General features: G+C 43.2%; 1 protein-coding gene across 6 annotated transcripts in view; it reads left to right on the top strand.

The window, feature by feature from the left end:
* Positions 1 to 21,837, top strand: part of CAP (Cbl-associated protein) — a 49,974-nt gene that overhangs the window by 13,258 nt on the left and 14,879 nt on the right. The window contains exons 2-15 of one of the 6 annotated variants that reach the window (XM_043418074.1): positions 855 to 902; positions 3,407 to 3,609; positions 3,934 to 4,132; positions 4,648 to 4,749; positions 5,011 to 5,150; positions 5,248 to 5,320; positions 5,435 to 5,470; positions 6,725 to 6,869; positions 6,980 to 7,085; positions 8,219 to 8,251; positions 8,810 to 8,944; positions 10,671 to 10,717; positions 10,808 to 10,977; positions 18,022 to 18,081. In XM_043418074.1, the coding sequence (XP_043274009.1) occupies positions 855 to 902; positions 3,407 to 3,609; positions 3,934 to 4,132; positions 4,648 to 4,749; positions 5,011 to 5,150; positions 5,248 to 5,320; positions 5,435 to 5,470; positions 6,725 to 6,869; positions 6,980 to 7,085; positions 8,219 to 8,251; positions 8,810 to 8,944; positions 10,671 to 10,717; positions 10,808 to 10,977; positions 18,022 to 18,081 (1,497 nt within the window). The remainder of the gene's footprint in view (positions 1 to 854; positions 903 to 3,406; positions 3,610 to 3,933; positions 4,133 to 4,647; positions 4,750 to 5,010; positions 5,151 to 5,247; positions 5,321 to 5,434; positions 5,471 to 6,724; positions 6,870 to 6,979; positions 7,086 to 8,218; positions 8,252 to 8,809; positions 8,945 to 10,670; positions 10,718 to 10,807; positions 10,978 to 18,021; positions 18,082 to 21,837) is intronic. The other 5 variants (XM_043418075.1, XM_043418077.1, XM_043418076.1 and 2 more) reach the window with 5 other exon arrangements.

The raw sequence follows: 21,837 nt of genomic DNA, 5'->3' as shown, positions 1-21,837 counted from the left end.
CATTCATCCACAAAATTCTCCACCTCTGGCACCCTGACGATGTTCCAAGAAATCGAAGTCAAGATAAATAAATGAACCGTCTCCCGCTACGAGGATTTTATTCCTCATCCGCAGACCCAATCATTTCGGATTTTTTTCTCGTTGGCTTTTGTGAATGTTAGGAAATTTCAGGAGCGCGTTACGATTTTCATACTACTAGTTTTTAAAAACACTCTACTTTTTCGTCCCAAAGAACCGAGAGGTTTCTCGACGAATAAGAATTCCCTGCCTCATAATTCATCTTATTCGTTCATTCCAATTGAAAATGAAAGACGCTAATTGTGAATAATTTTTATGTATGGAGTGTTGATACGACACTTGGTCATCGTTAGGGCGAGAGAGAGAGAGAGAGAGAGAGAGAGAGAGAGAGAGAGAGAGAAAGAGAAAGTACAGTGTGCCAATAATCGTGCTCTTCGAACAGTAATTCTCGTGGATCTCGCCACACCAAACTTCCGTAGGTAGTTCGTGGTCAAAGTTCATCTCAAAGTTCCAAGTTTCCTAACGACCACGATGATTCAAGAGGGGAGGGAAAGGAGCATTGGCCAGGGTCTGGGAGTTCGAGAAAATTTCGTTGGAAATTTAAAGCCATTCATCGAGACTCTGTCGAACGCGGTTAGGATCGCAAAAAGCTTTTTGCCAATGGCTTCTCAGACGCTGATTATTAACTTTTGAAAAGGGCTGGAAGCAGGGCTCGCGAGAAGATTCATTCTGGAACGTGAAAGCTTTTCTGTCACGAGACAATATCGACTTTCTTTTCAAATCGCTCACGCATCTTTTCACCGCTTAAAAGTTCACCACGATTTCGATCTTTCCAGAGAGCGTCATGTTTGCTCCGACGTTTAAGGCCTCGTCGGCAAAACCAGGTAAATCAGGTGTTGTTTACGTGTGTCCAGACAGAATAACAACCGTGTGAAAATTCGACTGATTTATTTGTTCAATGTCGTCGTACCGTGAGCCATGCCTGCTTAAAGAAAAGTCAAATCTGTGTAAAAAATTAATCCAAATACGACGCTGCCATCGAGCTCAACTTCCAATTGCGCTCCCTCCCCAAAGAACATTGCCACCGAAAACTTTATTTTTACGAATTATTACAAATAATTCTGAAGAAAATAACGAGAAAATAGTTTTTGAGAATTCCGAATTCTTCTAAAATCTAGTTAGGTCCATAACATCAACGGATATTTAACAGCGAAATTAATGACCAAATGGCCCAACAGAAAACGTCCGCAAGAACTGACATCTTTGTCGCGTCTATTTATATCGAGAAGTTCACGTGCTAATGAACTTGACTATTAATCATTATTCCAGTGGGTTCGTGCATGCTGACCTTAATTACTAAAAGCAATAAATCTATCTGCTTACGCGACCTGTCAAACTCGAAACTCGCAAGGTTTGCAAAAAAATATCGCGAAGAATTGTGAGCATGAAAAATTCAAGTTTCGCTCGATAAATCGTTTTTTCCGGTAACACATCGCTCTCTCTCTCATACACCGCAAATCTATAAATATCATAATGGACCACGGGGCCGAGTTGCGCTCTAAAAAAAACCCTATAAATATCCATTCATGGTTGTTTAATAACATAAATATCTCTTTTTCTTTTACGACTCGATCTCTTTTCACGAGAATACATACGCTATGTAATAGCCATTGAAAAACGTGTGCTGTACATTTATGCATCGTTCGCAACATTCATGCTTGATTTATTCCGCACTGGATGCTAGTGATGCATTCCTAAATGGCTCGAACATGTTTCGGGTTATCTTTTCGTACAGGGCATCGCTCTTTATTTCTTTCTCTTCCTCGTTGGCAAAATATAGTAATTTCAAGCGATTGAATGACTCGCTCGACTATGAAACATTACACGATAAAGCAGACATTTTCATAAGCGTTTCCATTCAAATACTTTCGTTGCAGATTCTGCAAGGGAAATATTATTTTATAGTTAAAAAACAACTGCTCTGTGCAACGAGCTTTCGAGAGTCGGCTTTTCAATGACATTCGCGTCGAACAAACTGCCTGCAAGCGACGTTCTTGTTCGAAATAATAAATTGAGAAACTATAAGAGAAATAATTGAATGTGGCGAACAGAAGCATGGAATTCCAAATAAATTTAAAGCTGGACGAATGGCTTTGGTTTCATTAAAAAAAAAATGTTCCACAATGCTTTCATCGCACGTAATTCAACTCGAATTATAATGGAATATGTGATAATCATATTAAATGTTGGTTTCACACGCATTATGAAAACGGGTCACAACGAACCTCGTTTTCGGTATAATTAAAACGTTTTCCTCGTACAATTAAAGTTTGCGTAATTAACGATACTCCGAAAGCATGGTGGGAGGTTTTAGCTGGTGGTTCTTGTAGCCGAATGCGCACGTGTACAAATATTCGAATGTATCGTTTCTTCTCGTAACGGAAATTAACCTGGCTCGCCTTGCCAAATCGTAAAAGCTTTAACTCCCGCGAGCTCCAACTCGTTCTTGTTTGCGTCTTGAGACTGAAAATATAAAGGCACGACTTGTTAGACTTGCGAAATTTTTAATCAAAGATCCTTAAACCTTACTCATTTATTTCTAACGATTCCATAAAAATCTAACATTACATTTGCCCTCGATTGTAAACTTGCCTCCACTCGAAATTCAAGTCAGAGCGAGTCCAATCAACCAACCACGATTAATCTGTCCGGGTCGTCGTGCCCCATAAATAATACTAATACCCGTAATTGGTGGTGATAAATACGAGAATCGGGTCAATTAAGGGGGAAGATGATGCTCGAAAAATTCCCCCCGATTCGTTGCTGAGCCGCTGAAAGATTTATTCTTCCTCCTCGCGTACAAAGTCTCACCGGACAGACTAACTCATACCGATGAAATATTGTGTACGTATATAAATATAATGGAGATACGAAGCGTGAAAACTATACCAAAATCACCATCAGCCCTTTATGTAATAACACGCCTACGGAGCTCGTTAAAATTAGCATCGTTATTTGGCTATCGCCAATTCACTGCATAATATCACGAATATAATGCACCTTTACGTGTATTTTCTTCTTCCGTAGTTATAAATAAAAATCAAGCAAAAATCCGGTGGTATTTTTGTACGTGCGATCTCAAAATGAACGTAAAATGTCCCGCGTCGATGATTTATTCGTTAATAAGCCAAACCGAGTCCTGAAATTGCATGGTGAGTGATTTTTCAATGATGCAACATTTTTTGAAATTCGTTTTACTGTTAATACTAACACGATGATTTAGGACTGTGGTTGAGCAGTTTTACGCAATTAATAAAAGCTCGGAAAACAGGAGGCCAAGACTGCTCGAAAATTCGTTATTTACTTATTTTCCATCGCCTGTCCACAGGTGTTTGGTCACCCGGAAGCGAAGCCCCACCTCCGCCGAAACAACCGAGCCCCGAACGTGGCAAAAATAACGAAAAGGATGCTGGGATACCACCGATTTGGACTCCCTCAAGCGCTGGCACCAGTCCCGTTGCTGAGCGCAAGGAATTCCGACCGGTTGCTTTCGAGAGTCCTGTACTGAGCCGCAAAAAATACACGTCACAGGTACAACCGCGATTCCCATTTTTGACACTTCCTTCAAGTACGATCATTAAGGAAGTGTCTTAAAGCTCAAAGATTTCAAGGGAATTTAACGGACGTAAAATTCATTTGGAGCGTTGAAATCGTTTGAAAAATGATAAATCATTCGAACCTGCGTATCGAATCATCAGCAATTTATGCTTGGAAATCAGAGAAGAAAATTCGAGAATGTCAATCGGTGTGCATCAATGGAGAAGCGTGCAAATTTCCCGCGCTTCTCGTATAATTAAATTCATAGCGCTCTTTATCAGGATGATAAAAGCTGCTGTTTAATTCTCCATCGTTTAGATAAGCTCTACCGAGGCACCACCGCCCTGGAAAGACGAGGATCTAAAAAAAGAAGCGACACATACCGTAACTCACAATATTACAACGAGGATCGTCAATTCTCACTCAGCACCGTCCCAAGGGTTGAACACCCTCGCTGCTACTCCACGCTTACCCCGAGCACAAAATCCCACAATAACTTTGCTCCAGAAAGCGAGAGGCAAGTTTTTATAATCATCAGACCAATGCGCCTGCCCAAAGGCCGTAGCAAAATACCATCAATTGGGCCATCGCGTTAGAAATTAAAAAAAATATATATTGAAATTTCAATGGTTCAATGGAACCATGTTTTGCTTCGATACTCGAAATTTTGTTGCTCCGATAAATTCAGATATTCCAACAAAGAATCTAATTTCCAATCAAGCGAGCTCGCACCTTAAAAAAAAGTGGTCAGAATCGTTGACTTTCTGTCTCAGAATAAAATACTATTCACGCGATTCACTTGCGTCACTAAATATTTCGATGTGAAAACAATGACTCGAACAACGCTAAAAATAAGCAAAATAATAATGACTCGGCACTATTTAATCCAAACGATTTGTTTATCTACACTCCAGTGGAGAGCAGGAACATTTTTCCATTCGGAACGAGGGTTCTGATATCTATTAATTAAAGTTTCTATTTTTTTTTCTCGTATATGTACTGCGATAACGCTTATCGAATTTTATTGATTAGAGGGTCAACTGCCAAAGGGTGCCGCGTATCTCGAGGACAGCGAGCCCAGTGTTTCTGAGATCAACTGTCACTCCAGTCCACAAACCGAGCCTACGGAATACAGTAAGCAAGATTTATTACAAACAGTAATGCAAGGATAATTTTAGTGGTAATTTTTTATTGAAACTCGTGAAAAATTCGATGAGATCAGTTTAAGAAATTGCTGCAATATTGCGCAACTTCGAACAAACTTCCTCAGGAACAGACACATTTTTTTCATGAAATAAATAATTGAATGGGCATCGCTGTGTGAATGGAGGAAATGTGTGTGAGAAAGAGAGAGCGACAGCTGAGAGTTATTTGTAAGAATGTTCGATCGTTCAGTATATACGGTGAGGAGGGAATACGAGAGTGAGCCAGAAACGACGCCGGAACGACGTAAAAAAATGGTGAATTTGGGTCCACGAAAAATCGAGGGTATCGGTCCGACGACCAAGGACGGAATGCCGGTGGCTCTCAGATCGGTGAGTTGATTGGAAAGGCGAAAAAATGGAAGCGAAGCGGCGAATAGCCACAAAAAAATGAGTCATCTGAAAAATGCATTTCGTGCTTCGATTTCAGGAAGTGAAAGAAACCAATCAAGCGAAATGGTACAAGAAAATGTACGACTCGTTGCACCGTGCCGACAAAGACGGTCAGTCAATGCTTCAACCTCGTAGAAAAATCAATAAATCGCCATGTTTGCCAATGAAAAATACTCAAATATTCTTTCCACCTGTCAAACGTAACGATTTCGTAATATTTACAGATGACTATATCACGGTACGATACAAACCACGAAGAGGTGAATATCTCCTTGACGCGAAACAACGATTCTCTCTGCATTGTCGCGAACGTATTCTCTGCTCTCGACTAATATTTCATGCCTTAACGAGACACTAAAAACAACCAAAAACAATCGCTATGTTACGATTAGCATTTTTTCAAGCTTCGCAGCGCCTAGACAATACGGATTTTATCTCGTACGATCATATACGTGTATATACATGCATATAAATAATCCCCCGTCTTCAATCTCTTCTAAGGTTTTCAAAAATGGTGTATGAGAACAAAAAAACCGAAAAAAAATCATGAAAAAGCTTCGTCAGTTCGCTGCAAACGAAAATCGACCAAATTTTCAACATCTTAATATCAAAAGAAATTTCCTCTTTTGACCTTTCACCACTAACATATTATAGCTTCCATTTCGTATCCATTAATCGATCAATTTAAGATCGAAATCATTTTCTGAAATATGTTTTTTCACTTTTTCTACTCAAACTCATTCGTGGATATAATTTCTGAGAAAAAATTACATCTTTGTTACAAAAGTCATAAATATTTGTTGACTTTTTGACTCAGAGTTTTTCCAAGCATTCGTAATACTTTCGTATACGAATTTGTACAAAAGTATACCAATGTAAATCATATGAATTGATGATGTATTTATAATAAACTGTATACTCGACTAACGCTGCTCTACGCAATCTAAAACTTGTATAAAAATTCATAATTGTATTCCATGTATTTATATCACCACAATATCGATCAGAACTTCGATGAATAACGAATAGAAGTGGCAACACAGGGATCTCCATTTGGAGAGCTTTACTCCGGGCTCCCAACCCTGCTTCTGAAATGAAACTCATTCAAGTTCTCCAAAGCAAGGAGACCGCTGTGTATTCGCAAAATAATGACTTTTCGTATCATCAAGCTCATCATTACTAATACGAATGGAAATTGAAATTTAAAGACTCCTGGCTGAAAGTGAGTGGCGTAAGATGTGCTTTGGTATTTCGCTTAAACATTGTACAATTTCATTGCCCGACGAATGAAAAAATAAAGGATATTGAAAAATTTGACTGATTATATTAATTGTAATACGGTGTTGTGAGAATGCTTGCTGGCATAATTGGTAACCAAATGTATGCTCAATTGAAATGATTATTATGTCAAATGATTATTAGCGTTAATTTTAGTTTGTTAGTTTGAGAACGTAATATTGTCGATGAATTTGACTGATGCAACGATAACGAAGATTATTCGAAAATGTTCTCAGGAGCCAGATACGGATACGGAAGTTCCAGCGGATATTTGAGCGAACCGGAACCTCGTGGCTCCTCCGAAAGATCAGCAACGCTGGACAACCGTCGACGACAGCGAAACAAGGAGAATGACTTTTCCACCTCGACTATGCCCAGGAAGTAAGTTTTGTTAGGAGGAACTTGAAATTTTGGAAAAATCAGTAGGCTTGAAATATAAAATTGAGGAGTCTCGAATGTGTGAATGCGCTAAAGAATTTTTCACCTTTTAGAACTGTCACTGTGAACAATCAATCGGAAATATTTCGCAGCCAACCGGGACGTATCGAGAATTACGAGCCTGGTCGATCCTCGATTGCGGAAAGAGAAACCAAAGAGGTGAGCGTTTCGTCGATTTTTATTCGTTCTCGATAACTCTCATGTTTCATCTGCAATAGTCCCTGTCGACCTACATGCTAAACAAATCGTGGGAAAAGTACAAAGAAATATCGAAAAAAGCAATCGCACATGATTTTCTGAATCGGCTTTGCTTCCAGCCAAGGTCTCTTACTTGGACGAAAAGGAAGGTAACGATGCTAATGCCAAAGAACATTGTCTACATTTTCAACCATAAGCTTAACACGTTTCTACCAAAATTGTGAAATATCGTTGTTGCTTGTTAGCGTCGAGTCTCGGAGAAAAGTGCGAATTTAATTTTCCATCCTTTCATTTATAAGTTTGCAGCAAAAAATTTCTTTCGTTTATTTACAAAACACAATAATCGCTAAATGTTTTATCTTTTTGCAACAACCTGGAAAATCACAAATTTCTCATCAACGATCCGCACTCCAGAGTTGTTCCTTTCTTCAGGTGGTACCTCCGGAATCTTACTTTTCAAACATTCGAAACACAATAATTTTTCAAGAAAACCCAATTCAAACCCATTCGCATGTCAACGAAACTAACCCACTGACCAAAATTTTCACGGAGGTACCTGCTTTAGGCTTTCGTACAGCTCTGCTTCTTAGTCAATCCTCTTCGTAGCTATGAAAACTAGCAAACGCAAGTCTTTTTCATTCAGGTCCATATTGTTGCCTCTAATTCTGTTAACACTAGTGACTTTGGAGACAAAATAAATTCAAAACTATTGGATTTTTTTTCCTACTTTCTTTCATTACATTCACCCTCGGACAACAAGATTTTGAAAAATATTGTCCTTTTTTAAATTTGTGATCACCACCCCTCTATAAGCAAGTGGCTGATTAAATTCGAAGTCTTTTTTGTAAATTCCTATCAAAAGCTAGCACCATTTTTTGAAGCAATATCAGGAGTGTGTAAAAATTTATGAATTTGAATGCTTCACTAATTTCAGAGATGACCATTGAAAACAGTATTCTGGGTAGCAATCGGGCCTCGATATAACAAATAAAACATTAAAACTAATAAACTCCATGTTGTTTTTATACGTGTATCCTAATTCCTGGTAGTCACGAGGCACAGTATAACGCAAATGTTTGATTCTATTTTTCTAGTGGTGGGACGAGGTCATGGACATATTTGACGGGGTACGATCTTTTGAAAGTATTCTTCACGCTTACTAATTTAAGCAGCACTCGCAATTTATGTTGATTTCATTCATACGATTTTGAGTGACTCGAGATTATTCGGTTTTTCGTGCTGACCGTTGCATAAATGAAAAACCGAACGTGATTTCGGAGACATTCATGGTCTTGGTATCCTAATATTTTAACACGATACATTGGGCACAAAAAAAGTCACGAAATTTGTGTTTTTTTTCTTCCACTCTTTTCAACACCGCGACTAATCGCGAACTAACTGAATTTATTGCTCTGTTATCGTGTGTCTGTGAAAGTTTTAACGATGTCAGAGTCCTTGAACCCGAAACATCCAGATTCGTCATTGTCATCCATAAAGTAGAAAGTAGCAAAGGGAGAATTTACCATGAAAAAGTATTTGACCAGAGTGACGGACTCGGTGTGCGTCATTTTGTATGTCTGTGTGTCACTGGTGATCGTATTTCGTGTCTCCGTTGTTGCTCACACTGATATCCGCACTTGACTGACCTTGGGACGGCCGCTGGATGACCTCGACGCTGGGAACAGTGGCTGGACGAGAACGGGCATGTCCGTAACGATCAACGAGTGGATAACAACGGCATAGTAATTCCTCCGCTAAATATGAGTCATCAGGCATCCCGAGTACTGAGTCTTTCGTACAGACCGGATTCGAAAGAGAGTGTAAGCGTTCTATCACCATTGACGACATCGCGTCCCGCAAAAACTCCCGAAAGCACATCCTCCAAAGCGGTAGTTGAACGTTTGATCGGTCTCGATCGTTCGACGGCTGATGAAAGCGCGAGCCGCGTTCACAAGCTCACCACTGATCGTGCATCAAGCGCAACTCCATTGTCGATAGCAACATCGAGCGCCGCCAAACTTTCCCGCACCAATCCTGTGCCCGCTACTCTCATTATAAATCGCTCGTCTGCCAAATCGTTGATCGCATCGACGATCCAACAATCTCGTTATACGCTCGCTAATTCGCCAATAAAAACGGAGCGTCGTGTACACTCGATGACTTACGACGGACGCAGCTCGAAGAGGGATCCGATCAAAGCGTCTTTGTCGACGAGCAATCCTGCCAAGAACGAAGACGATCGGATCATTCGGCCGCTCGCCGATCCGGATCGTCATCCACGCCACCCCGTGATGCTGCTCGAGGGAAAATCCAAAAGTTTCATACTTCCCGATCGCAATTCATCGATGAGTCTTAAGAGCCTTGGACCGCCAACCGGAAGCCAAACAAATCTCACGAATATCGGTATCGCTCTCAAGGAACGCTCGACTCTTGTCACAACCTCGCTCATCCGCAATGCTAATCGACAATACGACGAGCACCAAAATCACCTTCGAAATCATCACCATCATCATCATAATCACCAACGCCAACGTCGTCTTCAAACCTCCAATATTATCACCACTTCCACCACTTCTACTTCTTCTTCTTCTTCTTCTTCTTGTACTTCCAGCACTAATCATAATGTCACGCTACTACCATCGTCAATGCCAACCAACGCCAATAATATCACCGCTAAGAATCCTCAGAACGCTGCTTCTTCACGGGTTCGAGGCTCTATCTCTTAACCGTGAAATTTATCCATTTTTTAATCTAGAATTCTTTATTCCGTATGCACGATACGTAACATTTGCTCCAGTTATTTCTGTGCGCTTTTTTGACGCTCGTCCAATTCATCGCCGTTTCGTGGCCCCCTCTTACTTATTCGCTTGCATTATATAATTCTGAATAGCACAAGCTACTAGGATAATAATCGGCTTGTTTGCTCATTTTTACGAGTAATTATTTATTCATGCAAGACTGGGTCGATAAATTTTCAACAATGTGCGAGTCTTCCGATTTTTCATGATCTATCAGCAAAACTACTTTTTTCCCCAACACTATTTTTCTGTGTTTTCCTCTTTTTATCAAACATTTTTTGATCATGTGCTCCTAGCAACTTCAATATTTCGGTTTTCCTCATGTTTTGACTTTGCTTGTTTATCACATTCGTCTGAATTTCAAATGTTCCTAGCGACGATACCATCATCGGTGTGTATGTTTATTTCATCATGATTTGATCGATCATTGCCAAGGTCGTCAGTATCATCGAGATACTTTTCGTATTGCTTGTTTTTTTGCATACTACGATATCCGCAGCTTTTTTGTCATACTCAAAAAAGTACAGCATGGTCTTTTCTCGAGTTTATTTGTAGGGATTTTATTTCCGATCGTTCTGCAAAGATGATCGGTGCCATGACGAAATGCAGGTAGACGCTGAGCCAAACTGCTCGAGCCTTCTTGAAGTGCATGCACTTCGTATTTTCGAATATTATATTTAGACTTGCCAGAGATCGGAGTTTTTGTCACAGTTCGATAAATTGCTAATGAAAATTTTGTCTTTTCCAGCCTTTCGACCAACGCAACTCGCATACTCCGAAACCTTACATGAGCCAGTAAGTAAAATCGAAATTAACAGCACTCACGAACGCTCTTGAACGAAATATTTTTTCAGTGATTTTAATTTTTTGTTCTATCTGACATAGCGCTCTGAAAGAATCTGGTTACGAAAGTGATTCGACGCTGATTTTCCGACGCCGAGACGACGCTAGTCCTTTGAGTCCATTGGAGCAAAGACTCGCGTACAAAACAATCCAAAAAGGTGGTGACGTTCCGCTCCATGGTCTACGGAAACCCGCTCCCGAGCGACCGAAGGGTGAGTCCCTTTTTCACTCTTTTCTCCTTTTCCTGTAATTTTTTTTCTTTTATCTTTGCTCGCTGGAATTTTTATGCTCGCAAGTTTAAGCTGCGTCCCTTTTCTATTTTTTCGAATATTTTATTCGACAGCTAGAGAAATTGGTTATTTATATTCCGGTAGTTTATAGACTGCAACGCATGATTCGCAAGATAGGATTCATCGTGGAATTTGATGCACGAATTTTGAAGCACTGCGTTACACACACGAGTCATTTGTTATCCAATTCCTGCAGACACTTTCAACGAGAATTAAGAACACTTTTCACTGCATCGTCTCAGTTTCTTCTATATAAGATTCAATATTCGACAGAACCTTTCACTTCAAAGCACTGCACATAAAATTTACTCGTTCCAATAACTCAAATGCGTCGAAAAAACTTAATTTTTATAATTGACGCACGGCACTGCTCTCTTCGGGATCTATCGATAACAGGTGTGCGCAGGTGGGATTATTTATTTCGAATATTTTTTTACGATCGTTTTTTTTTTTTTTTTTTTTTTTTTTTCATTAACTATTATTACCTTTTTGCGTTTGAATCTCACTATATAAGTAACCGCTGTTTCTCACGCAACTCCGTGCACGATTACCAATCGACGACGAAGAGGATCTCGTCTTTTAACCACGCCGACACCCCCTTGCTGCTGCTGCTACAAAAAAGAATTTTTTTGGAATCAAAAATAAAACACGACACATGAATTTCACCCGCCACTCGGCCTTGGTCAATGGAAAATCGGTCTGGGGATCTCTGAAGGCACTGCTGCATCAAAGCTAAAAAACAGCCTCCGGTCAATTGGGATCGGTTGGTCGGGACGAGACTTAGCAAACGAAAAATATGCAAATTTGTCCACAGACGACACGGAGATCGAGTACTTTCCGATCTCGCCAACGCTGACGCGAATTCGCGTGCGAAGGCGTTGCACCGCGATCACGAGGGCCCAGCAGGCGACCTCGATGTCATCTTCATCCTCGTCAGTGACCTTTGCCCGATACAAACGTACGGCGCCCTCGACCCCAACGAACTCTACGATTTTGCCGTTCGAACGAATCGCCAATGCACGAAACGCCATTCGTTTTGGACGCATGAGCTCAACGACGTCGACGACTAGAACGACAACGATTACGAGAACGACGTCACCGCCACCGGGAAGGCCACCGACGCGAGCCTCTTCCCCGACGCCACCTTCACCTCCGCGGAGAAGATCTTCGCGTCACAACGCGACACTCAAAACGCTTTTTGTGAATAACCGAGCTCTCGAGCGATCGGCCAGTTGCCCGGATCGCGGTAGCGTTTGTACTGCTAATCGTCGTCACGAGCAGTGCTTCGCTGCTGAAAGTGCCTCGAACATACGTTTTTTGCGAGAAAGATTGAGCAACAAATTGTCCGAACAGCTTAAAGATCGAGAAAGTTCAAGGAAAACCTTTGGAATCGTACGTCCAACTTCAACTTCTCCTCCGTTCGCCCCAAAGTCGAAAGTCACAACTTTATCGAAATCTTCGCCACTGGAGCTACCGAAAAGGAGGTCCGAGCCTTGTCTCGACAGAAAACATCGAGACCATTCAGTATCACCTGCTCGGAGAGCAGTCGCTCCATCTGCCAGAACATTAACTTCCTGTCGTCAAGTCTCCAAGTCTGCTAGTTCCATTTCGAGGAGCACTCAGGAGCAGCAGCTCCATCAAAAAAAACCTTGCGATTCGAGGACCCCCCACGAAGACAAGCCGCCTTTAGGTAGAGGCAGCTTCAAGAGCCCAAGCTCCGTTTCTTACCGGGGTCCAGCGTCGACCACGTTACCGACGACAGAAAAATCATCTCGGCAAAGCGGACGATCGAAAGTTCCGCCGAATCTGACCACCAGTCACACAAAATCTTGCAAAACGAGAAAAGAATTGAATGAGAATTTGAAAAAATCATCCGCTTCGTCGAGAGAACTTGTTTCGCCAACAGAAATAAAAAAAGGCCTTTCGAAACAGCGAGAAAGGGACTGCGCTTTGAGATCAACGGTTTCAGGTTTTAGCGCGGGTCAACAAACACCCACAAGTCCGAGTGGTGCAAAACAAAAGTCTGACGCAAAATCACCCAAGCATTCGTCAACGAGTATCTCAAAACTGCGTCCTTCGAGGACTTCGCCAAGGGAGGCATTGTCGTCTTCGAGAAAAAATTTGACTTCGCCAGCTCTACAATCTTCCCGACATACTTTTTGTGATTCTCCTTCATCAACAGCCACCGGAAGAACGAAAGATAAAAGACACACGACGTCGGATATTCACATGTCCACAAGTGACTCGTCGATCGTGCCAGCCAGTGATTCCAGTGTGAAAAAGAGACTCCGGGATAAGCCACAAACGATCGTTAAGCAGCCTCCGAAACGGCCGGTGACGATCGAGGTCCATCCTCAACCGAGGAAACACGACGCGGTGAAAGTTTGGTCGTCAGGTCGAGAGAGCCGTAAAGAAACTTCGAGATCCAGGAAAACAGCGATTGGGAGCGACCCCGAGAAGAGGAAAAGTAAAAAGATGTCAACTAAAGCGCCAACCTCCAAAGACAAACAGGCCAAAAAAATGACGAAGAAAGAACCGGAGACTCCAGGACTTTCGATAGAGCGGATAAAGAAGCATCAAGAGGCCACCCGCACAGACACATTCTTTCAAAATCTATTTCTGCGCAATTTAGCATCGCCGGTTCCATCGCAATGCAGTACGGTCCGGAGATCATCGGTGATGGAACGTGCGAGAATATTCCAGGAAGGCTCCACGGATCACTTCAAGTCCGAGCCGTCATTGCGATCGCTGAGCGTTTACCTGGCGCACAAACGTCCGGTTTCGAATTCCCGGTTCAAAACCTGGGAGCGAGAGAGTGTTTCATCGAGAAGCTCGAGTCCTTACGGAGTAAGTTGGCCGGGAAGATCGGTGTTTAAGAAAGTCAGTAAATTCGACAGTCTCCTCGGGATGGATGAGTTCGGATCTGCGCTTTCCTTGCGGGGAAGGAGTCCTAACTCGGTGACCCACGACTGCCCGAAGGAGAGGAGCCTCAGCGAACCACCGTTGAAAATCAATTGTCCGCAAGAGGTGAAAGAAGCTGAAAAAGCCTCGTGCCCCTTGCCTCGTACAGGGTCTCCGTCGCCAACGAGATCAGCAGCTTGCCGAAGAATAAAAAGCCTGAGGCAGCAGGACCGACCGGAAATACATCCTCTGAAGACGAGAACCCGAAGTGCCAGCGAAGCTGAAGACTCCACGAGATCGAATTTTGGGTCAAACCTTTCGCTGGCTAAGAGCACAGGCTCCCTCGAGTCGCCGCGATCAAATCGCGACGAATATCAACGCTATTTGTTCGAGACGCTTCACACTAGACGAAAATCCGAGCGTTACAGAGAGCTTCACGATTTTTACGCGAGTCTCGAGAGAATGGGGGAGCTCGAGAGAACCACATCGACGAGTGAGCTCAGACCTCGTCTCAAGGACGAAGAGATCATAGATTATGATCGTTGGAAAGAAGTGAGGTCGAAGGAACGCGCTGAACAAGAACTCAAAGCTCTCTACGGCAAACTCAAAAACGTCCAGAGAGACAAGGATTTCTTATTCAGCACTAGGGACGTGGACAAGTACAAATGGCGGGGAGACAGCGGTCTCAGGTGCAAGGAAAGGTCGGTAGAAAACATCCGAGAAAGTTTTCGACGACTGGAGAATGAGGAGAGTGAATTGGAGTCGACGAGACGCCGCGAAATGGCATCTAAAAAAGACGTTTATAAGCCCTTGTGGCGTGGCAATTCCGTAGTCAATGTGGCAAACAACATCACCAAGAAAGCCACCAGCAACGACGAAGAAAACGAGAGATCCTCGGTCCAACCAATTCTCCAGAAACGTCTCGGTGGCAGTAAAAAGTTTTGGAGCAGTCTCTCGATCGAGCAAGTTACAACCCTCAAGAATCAACTAAATGAGATTTATGGTACTGATATCAACGGTAAACCTAAGCCGCAACAAAGTGCGACCAAAGTAGACACTGAAAAGATCGTTATTCGCCAGGAGAATTCCGGCGTCGCGCCGCGACAGGAAAAAGTTCTGAAAACTCAAGCGACCAGGGACCATTACGAAATTATTGTCCCACCGGAAGAGGAATTTGGAGAATGTATGGAAGAAGTCAAGAATCTTCACGTCAGATGTCATTCGATGCTGGGGCCAATCTCCTTCGTAAAAAGTCAAGACAGATCCTCGGGAGAGGGCCTTTTGAGTGAAATTTCACCAAATCTCAAAAGAAGAGGCTCCATTGGGAATGGAAGGAAACTGGAAGCTCCGATGACTGAGAAAGTCCCAGTCCCACCGCCACTGAGTGAGACCGAAAAAAAAAGATTATCGCTGACATTGGGCAAGGAGATACTGGACAAAGTAACGCGCAGAACAAGCTCCATAACCCCGCGCGAAACGCGAGGCGCAATTGCGGTGGCGCCGATCAATTCAAAGTCCGCAGCGTCTTCGACGAGTGCCGCGGATACATCACCCCGGACGTGTTATTCTCTGGAGACTTCTTTCGACGAGGAAACTCCGCAAACGCGTGAAAAAAGTGATTTTCTTCTGGTTTTGACGCCCAATGACAATAGCTCGACGAGCAAACGTCGCGTGGAAAACGTCCTCGAAGAATGGTCACGAAAACCTCCGCTCTTGGCGATGGCGGTTGGCCCGGAAGGCCAAGCGAAAATCGGCATGACTTCGGGTAGCGAGTTCGACAGCGCAACGGAAAGCTCGGAAACTTCGGTGCGAACGGTCGTGAGACGCGGGAGCGAGGCTGAAGTGGTTCCACGGAAAGTTGAATTTTTCGAAAAAATTGAAAGAACCGTCAAACCTAAAGATGATAAAACCGTGGACCATCAGGTGGAAAAATCTTCTCGGGCACTCTCGGACGCAAGGCCGGACAAACCGAAGAAAAAAATGGTCACGAAGCTCGCATCAGCTCAGAGTTTCGCCGATCTGAAAGAACTCTTCGGTGAAATTGAGTCGGCGAGGTACGCGAACTTGCCCTTTCGTGACATCGGCCGGACACGTTCGACCTCACCGGACAGCGATCATCCGGCAAACGGAAGTGGAAGTGGACGAGGAGGAAGGAGCGTTTCCGTTTCGCCGGACGTTCCGCACGAGCGAAGGGGCTCGGAGTGGCATTCGATGTCATCCGGTTTTCAGAGCCGGGAGCGTGCGAGGAGCGTCAGTCCATGCCCGATCTCCGATTCCACGTGCAGCCTCGAGAGCTGTCGGAACCGCAGCGTTTCCCCGGATCCCGAGCGGTACTGGAGAGCATATTTGAATCTCGTGAAAAATGGTTCGGTCAAAAAGCTCCGTTCGAAATTCGAGAGTCTCGAAGAGTTGACGTGTGACAGGACCAAACTAATACCGACGCCCAAGAGATTTCAAAGCGACCCTGAACTCACGAGGAATCTGCTTAAGCGCGTTACCGACGAGGGCAAAACGCGGCCGAAAGCTCAAGAAATAACGGATGTTGCTTGGCTGCGAAGGAAGTACGAGCCAACGACGAGAGGCAGGAGCAGGAAACGCGTCGCACGGTCGCCACCGATACCAAGGATACCGCTGAGGCTCGAGGATCTTTCCATGCCGAGAATAAACGTCATCAGCAAAACCGCCGAGCTCAAAGACAACTTTCCTCGTTCCGGATCCACGGATTCTTTGGCAAGAAAAGCGGAGACCGTGGAGCTCGAAGCGAAGAGATCAGTTGGAAGGATCCGCGAAAAGTTCGAACGTTACGATGCCAAAGGCTCCACCTCGCTGCTCGGCGAAATGTTCACTTCCGCTCCAAACGTTCACGAGCTCCGTGACATTGCTCCTTACCTGGCAGGACGTTGGGTAGCTCACAAATATCCCAATCGTCGGGACAACGCGCGTTCGCTTTCTCTCCCACCAGATCTGGAGAACACCGGCCTCGAAGATTCCAAGACAGTCGAAATCGTCAAGCCCCGTACCGGGCGGACCAACGTCAAAAATGGCGATCGCAAACGCTCGAGAGAAAATCGTGGATTGACACCGTCTCCGTCACCCGCCAGACCGAGAACGCCGACGTCGATCCTCAAACAACCACAAACCGACCCTTTCGCCAATCAGAATTTCGATCCGAGCAAACATCGACCGAGGTTTCGGTACCAGCCACCCCCACCACCGCCGCCGCCACCACCTGTGCCGATTTTTCGACGCGAGACGAGGACCTGGTGGCCACCAATTCCTACCTACACGGCCAAACCTACCGTCACCTTCGAAGGTCCAATCTCATTTGAGTATTAGTTCGAAAAATCGTTTTTTTTGTGAGATCTCAACGTTCGATCAAACTCAAGGTCGTTGAAGGTCACGGGATGCCCGATTGGTTGTGCATTATTGAGCCAATTAAATTTCATGTTCATACCGTTAAATCGAAATTCTATTGAGTGAGCAGGAAAAGTTCGCGAAGAAGATTTTCACCAGCAGACATTTTTCTCTTAGTTTCGGAACCATTTTTCACCTCGCATTATCCAATGGCTGGACAAACAGTTTTTTCCACCACTTTTGTATCGTGATTATTCATTTCCACCTGTGGCACCGATCGGTGAACGGAGAGAGTAGCCATCCGTCATTATAAGTCAATTTCACATGTGGCTGAGCAACTCCAGATCGACTCGCACAACATACGTTTGTGCCATTATTACGGAAAGCTCTCGTTGTCGACATCAGTTTTTTTGAAGAGAGCCTCAATAAATTTTTCAACATTTCACACAAATTTTGAATTTCATTGCAAAAATCGTAAAGAATTTGGATATTTTTAGTCTTGTGAGATTTGATTTTGAAAACACGTTGAACGAAATATTGGGTCGCGCGAGCCTTCAATAAAATATTGGAGAATCAATAAATGTTGAAGCTCTTCAAAAAAATGCGCGACTGAAGAACGGCAAGAGCACTTCTGGATGTTCAAATTTGGCGTGTTGTGTTTTGCCGCTCATCATTATTATTTTTATGATTTTTTTTCTCGCTCATCTGTAGAGTACGCGATTGCACCCCCGCCACCACCAAAAGCTCAGCACAACCGGAGCGAACGGCCAGGTAATGAATTTCGAAATATTATCAAATTTCGAAAGCCGAAAGCGCCTGCATACTTTTTATTATCAGTTTGCTGCGCGTGTGTGTTTTCACATTTTTATTGTCTTTTGTCTTTTCATTCCGGCATGAGAAATCGTGACACTATCGCAAAAAAACCAATTTTGTATCGCGAAATTTGAATCGAAAAGTGTGGCTCAACAAAATTTGTTTTTCAACATCGAATTCGTTGCGATACGACTGGCATGTCGCATGCTGCACGCGAACGCGATTAATCCGTGAAACTTTGCGCGAAAACAGGTTGAAATTTGTAGCAGTTGGAAAATGCATACGAGCACGTACCGAAACAGAATTCAGGGTGTCCCAGAGTTGAAACTCGACAATTTCATCTCAAATTCGACACAAAATTCGGTCTAAAAATATATCCCACTATTTTCCCATTGCCCGAATGCCCAACGAGTTGTCGACTGTTCAAGTTAAATCGATCCAAAGAGCAATGTTTGCCATGCAAGTTGCAACAGCAACTGAAACTGAAACTCGAGTTCAAGACTTCAAAAATTCTAGGACACCCTGTATGCACCAACCATCGAGCTCGAGTAATGAAACTGGCTGAGAGAGCAAAGGTCATCAGTCAATAATTCTCCTCAAGTTCATATCGTGTTCGGGAACAAGCGATTCCTTGCATGCGAGTAACTGGATGAATTATAAATAATCCCAGTAAGAACAAAAACGACGAATCGCCAATAATAATCATCAGCAGAAAGTGAAATAATCAGGAGAGAATTCAAACGCATTGTTTTTATCGACATTCGCTCGAAATGAAAGGGAAAATTCAAACGACGACATTCATTCTCATCGATGTCAAAATTTCGATCCATACAACACTCTTTTATTGAGGATCGTTCATTGATCGGGGTCAAGCTACGTACGTACAGTGTGAGGTCAACTCTCGTCTGTTGACCCATGACGCATCCTCCACGACCTGATTCTCTCGCCACTGACTGATCTACTATCGAAAGGGTTTCAATCAAACTTATACGTCGAAAGTATAATACTGTAAATTGCTCGAGTGAAACAGGTCGAGGAACTCGAGACTCGTTTCATTGTTAACGAACAGAGTTGAATTCCAAAAAAGCTTTCACATCTCCGCGGGGAGTGCAAATTTATTTTTGTTTTAATTTTCCTTTTATGGTGATGATATACCGCTATAAAAGAGGGAAACCTTTTAATGGTGTTCCAGGAGACTTAACCCACGTTTACTCTTGCTCTCTACGAGTGCTACGGCGAACGTAAATCCCGCTAACTTCCGCTACGATAAGCCGCTCTCCCCCCCCACAATAAAAATAAAAATTCAGTCTGTACCACCAGCTCTCATATTCTACACCTTTACGAAGATTTCAAGCACCCAGAAAGGCGCGAAAAAGAATGAGAGTTACACACTTTAATAGTGCAGTGAAACATTCTATTCCTTTATGTTTTCCCCGTACGTATTAGAAAGCGTGCGAAAAATAGCGATCCGCACTGCGTGTGGATCTGATAGTCTAGTTTTGCAAGGCGAATGATAACGAAACTGTCAGTGATTGGGGACGCGGAGAAAATGATTGAAACCGTAAGTAAAAAATCGCGAATTTTGAGAATGAATTTTCGAGATTTTGTTGAACGAGGATTCGTTAAAACGGAGATTTATTTATTGCGAAATTCCCAATGAAGTATTTTTTTAAGAAGAGTCTTTGAAGGGACGATTTCATCGAAATTCGTTGAATAGAAAATAATCTTTTGTGACTTTGAGATTTACAAATGATACGAGATTCGGGCGAAATTTCATGGAATATTTTCTCACTTTGAGGCGATAAGCGGAATTCCAAAAGCGCGTCATTCCGTGTAGCATTTGCTGAGATTCCTTGTCTCTCGACAGCTAACGACAAAATAATCTTCCGTTGCCGCACTATTCGAAAAAAGTTCCTGCCGTAAATGTCAATAGGATATGATTCACTGCAAAGCTTGAACTCTGCTGAAATGTGCTCGTGATTGCCTCAAGGAAACAATGATATCTGAAAACGTGAAACGTACGAGAAAACTTTATCTTCGCTCTTCACTTAGAAAAACGCAAATCAACATTTACGGTTGCTAATAGCGCCATAAATCTCTCACATTCCAAGAACAATTATCTGCTTTACTGACAAAAAAAACGTTATGGCTGGCCGCAAAGTACGATTTTTCTGTAACGTTGCCGTTCTGTAGAAATTATGGAGCAAAAAGCTGCGTCATCGGAAAGACTCAATAAGCATTTTCAACACGAAAAAGTAAGTCAGCTCTTGGAATTAATCGAAAAACAGAAACGATAGTTTTTCATCCATTTGAGTTGCCAGCTAAATAAATTTGTCGATAAGAACGACGAGGTCGAAAAAATTCATTCCATCAACCTTATCGCAAGCACACAAAAAGCTTCGATATCACGTACCAAGCATATCGCGTCGGTAGTTCAAAGACGCAGAAATATTTCGTATCAGCTAATCGATCTTTATCAGTTGAGCCACGCGGGTAATTCAAGGCGCGGACTGCACACGACCTTGAATATCCCGGTAGCAATGTCACACCGCTTCACACACACACTTTTGTATCAGCGCGGCGTCTCGTTTCATCGGACTATTTCCCGGGCGATCTACCTCGTTCGCTGCGCGCAGTGCTTGTAGACGTTGGGTCGGTGGATAAACTACTACGACCGAGATTGGACGTGGCCCTGGCATAAAAAGGTTCGCGTATTACGCGCTATTTCATTTTGACAGCACTCGAGGCTCTCTTCAACCTCTCGTTATATCCGAAATGAAAACTCAGATGAGCATCTGAATTCTGCTTGTCGACGCATCCATTAAAATATCCAATGAAATAATGGATCTCGAAAGTTCGAGTGGCAAAAGCAGAACCGTCGATGGGAAAAAATATCGCTTTGTTGACCTTCGAACTGCGTTGGATCCAATTTCTCGATGGGCGAGCGTCGTTGCTGATAGCCAACGCAGAGATTTCAAGTGCGAGGAACAAAAGGAGCGAGGAATGGGGATAAAACGTTTGATGAGAAATATGGAAAACGTGAATAGGGAGATTCCTCGCGCGATGTTCGTCCGCATGAGATTCTCGAATTAGAGAGAAGCCAGCGCGTGGAGAACTTGGAAATAATCGATCGCACTTACATCGCGTCTTATCTAATCTCGCCGCGAGATTAATCGAGGCTTCGAGCGAGGATTATTTCTCCACGCGATTCAGTACTTCTTATGGAGCTGTGCGATGAGATAACGGAGCTCATTGTTGCTCGAGTGTTGTGAAAATTGGAAGAATATTAAATATTGTTACGCGCGGTGTGTGTCTTGCGAGAGCGATAAATGCGAGAATCGACGCGATTAAAACGCGATTGCTCTTTATTATTGGTGAGGCACGAATAAGGGGACATATTTTCGCGTGTGTTGGCTGTCGCAATCGCTGAAATTGCGCCGGACGAAAAGTTCCGAGGCGCGGACACACCGATTCTTGCTCGCGTGTCAATTACGACGATGACGGTACGGTGACGTATACGTATACAGACGAGTTATAACATACGGCGTATGTTTCAAAGCGGAGCTAGTATTTCGTGCACAATACTGCAGAGAGGAAGCGCCCTGAATGAATCCGTTGTCGCACTGCTCGAAGCCGCGCTAGGAATAGAAAAGTGAAAATATTCAAAGGAGCATTCATATTTTCATCGTGTTTTTGTTCATCAGTTTCTCGTAT

The sequence above is a fragment of the Venturia canescens genome, chromosome 4, assembly GCF_019457755.1.
Source record: "Venturia canescens isolate UGA chromosome 4, ASM1945775v1, whole genome shotgun sequence".
Lineage (NCBI taxonomy): Eukaryota > Metazoa > Arthropoda > Insecta > Hymenoptera > Ichneumonidae > Venturia > Venturia canescens.
The sequence above is the reverse complement of the archived record's forward strand: the minus strand, read 5'-3'. Positions and strand labels throughout refer to the sequence as shown.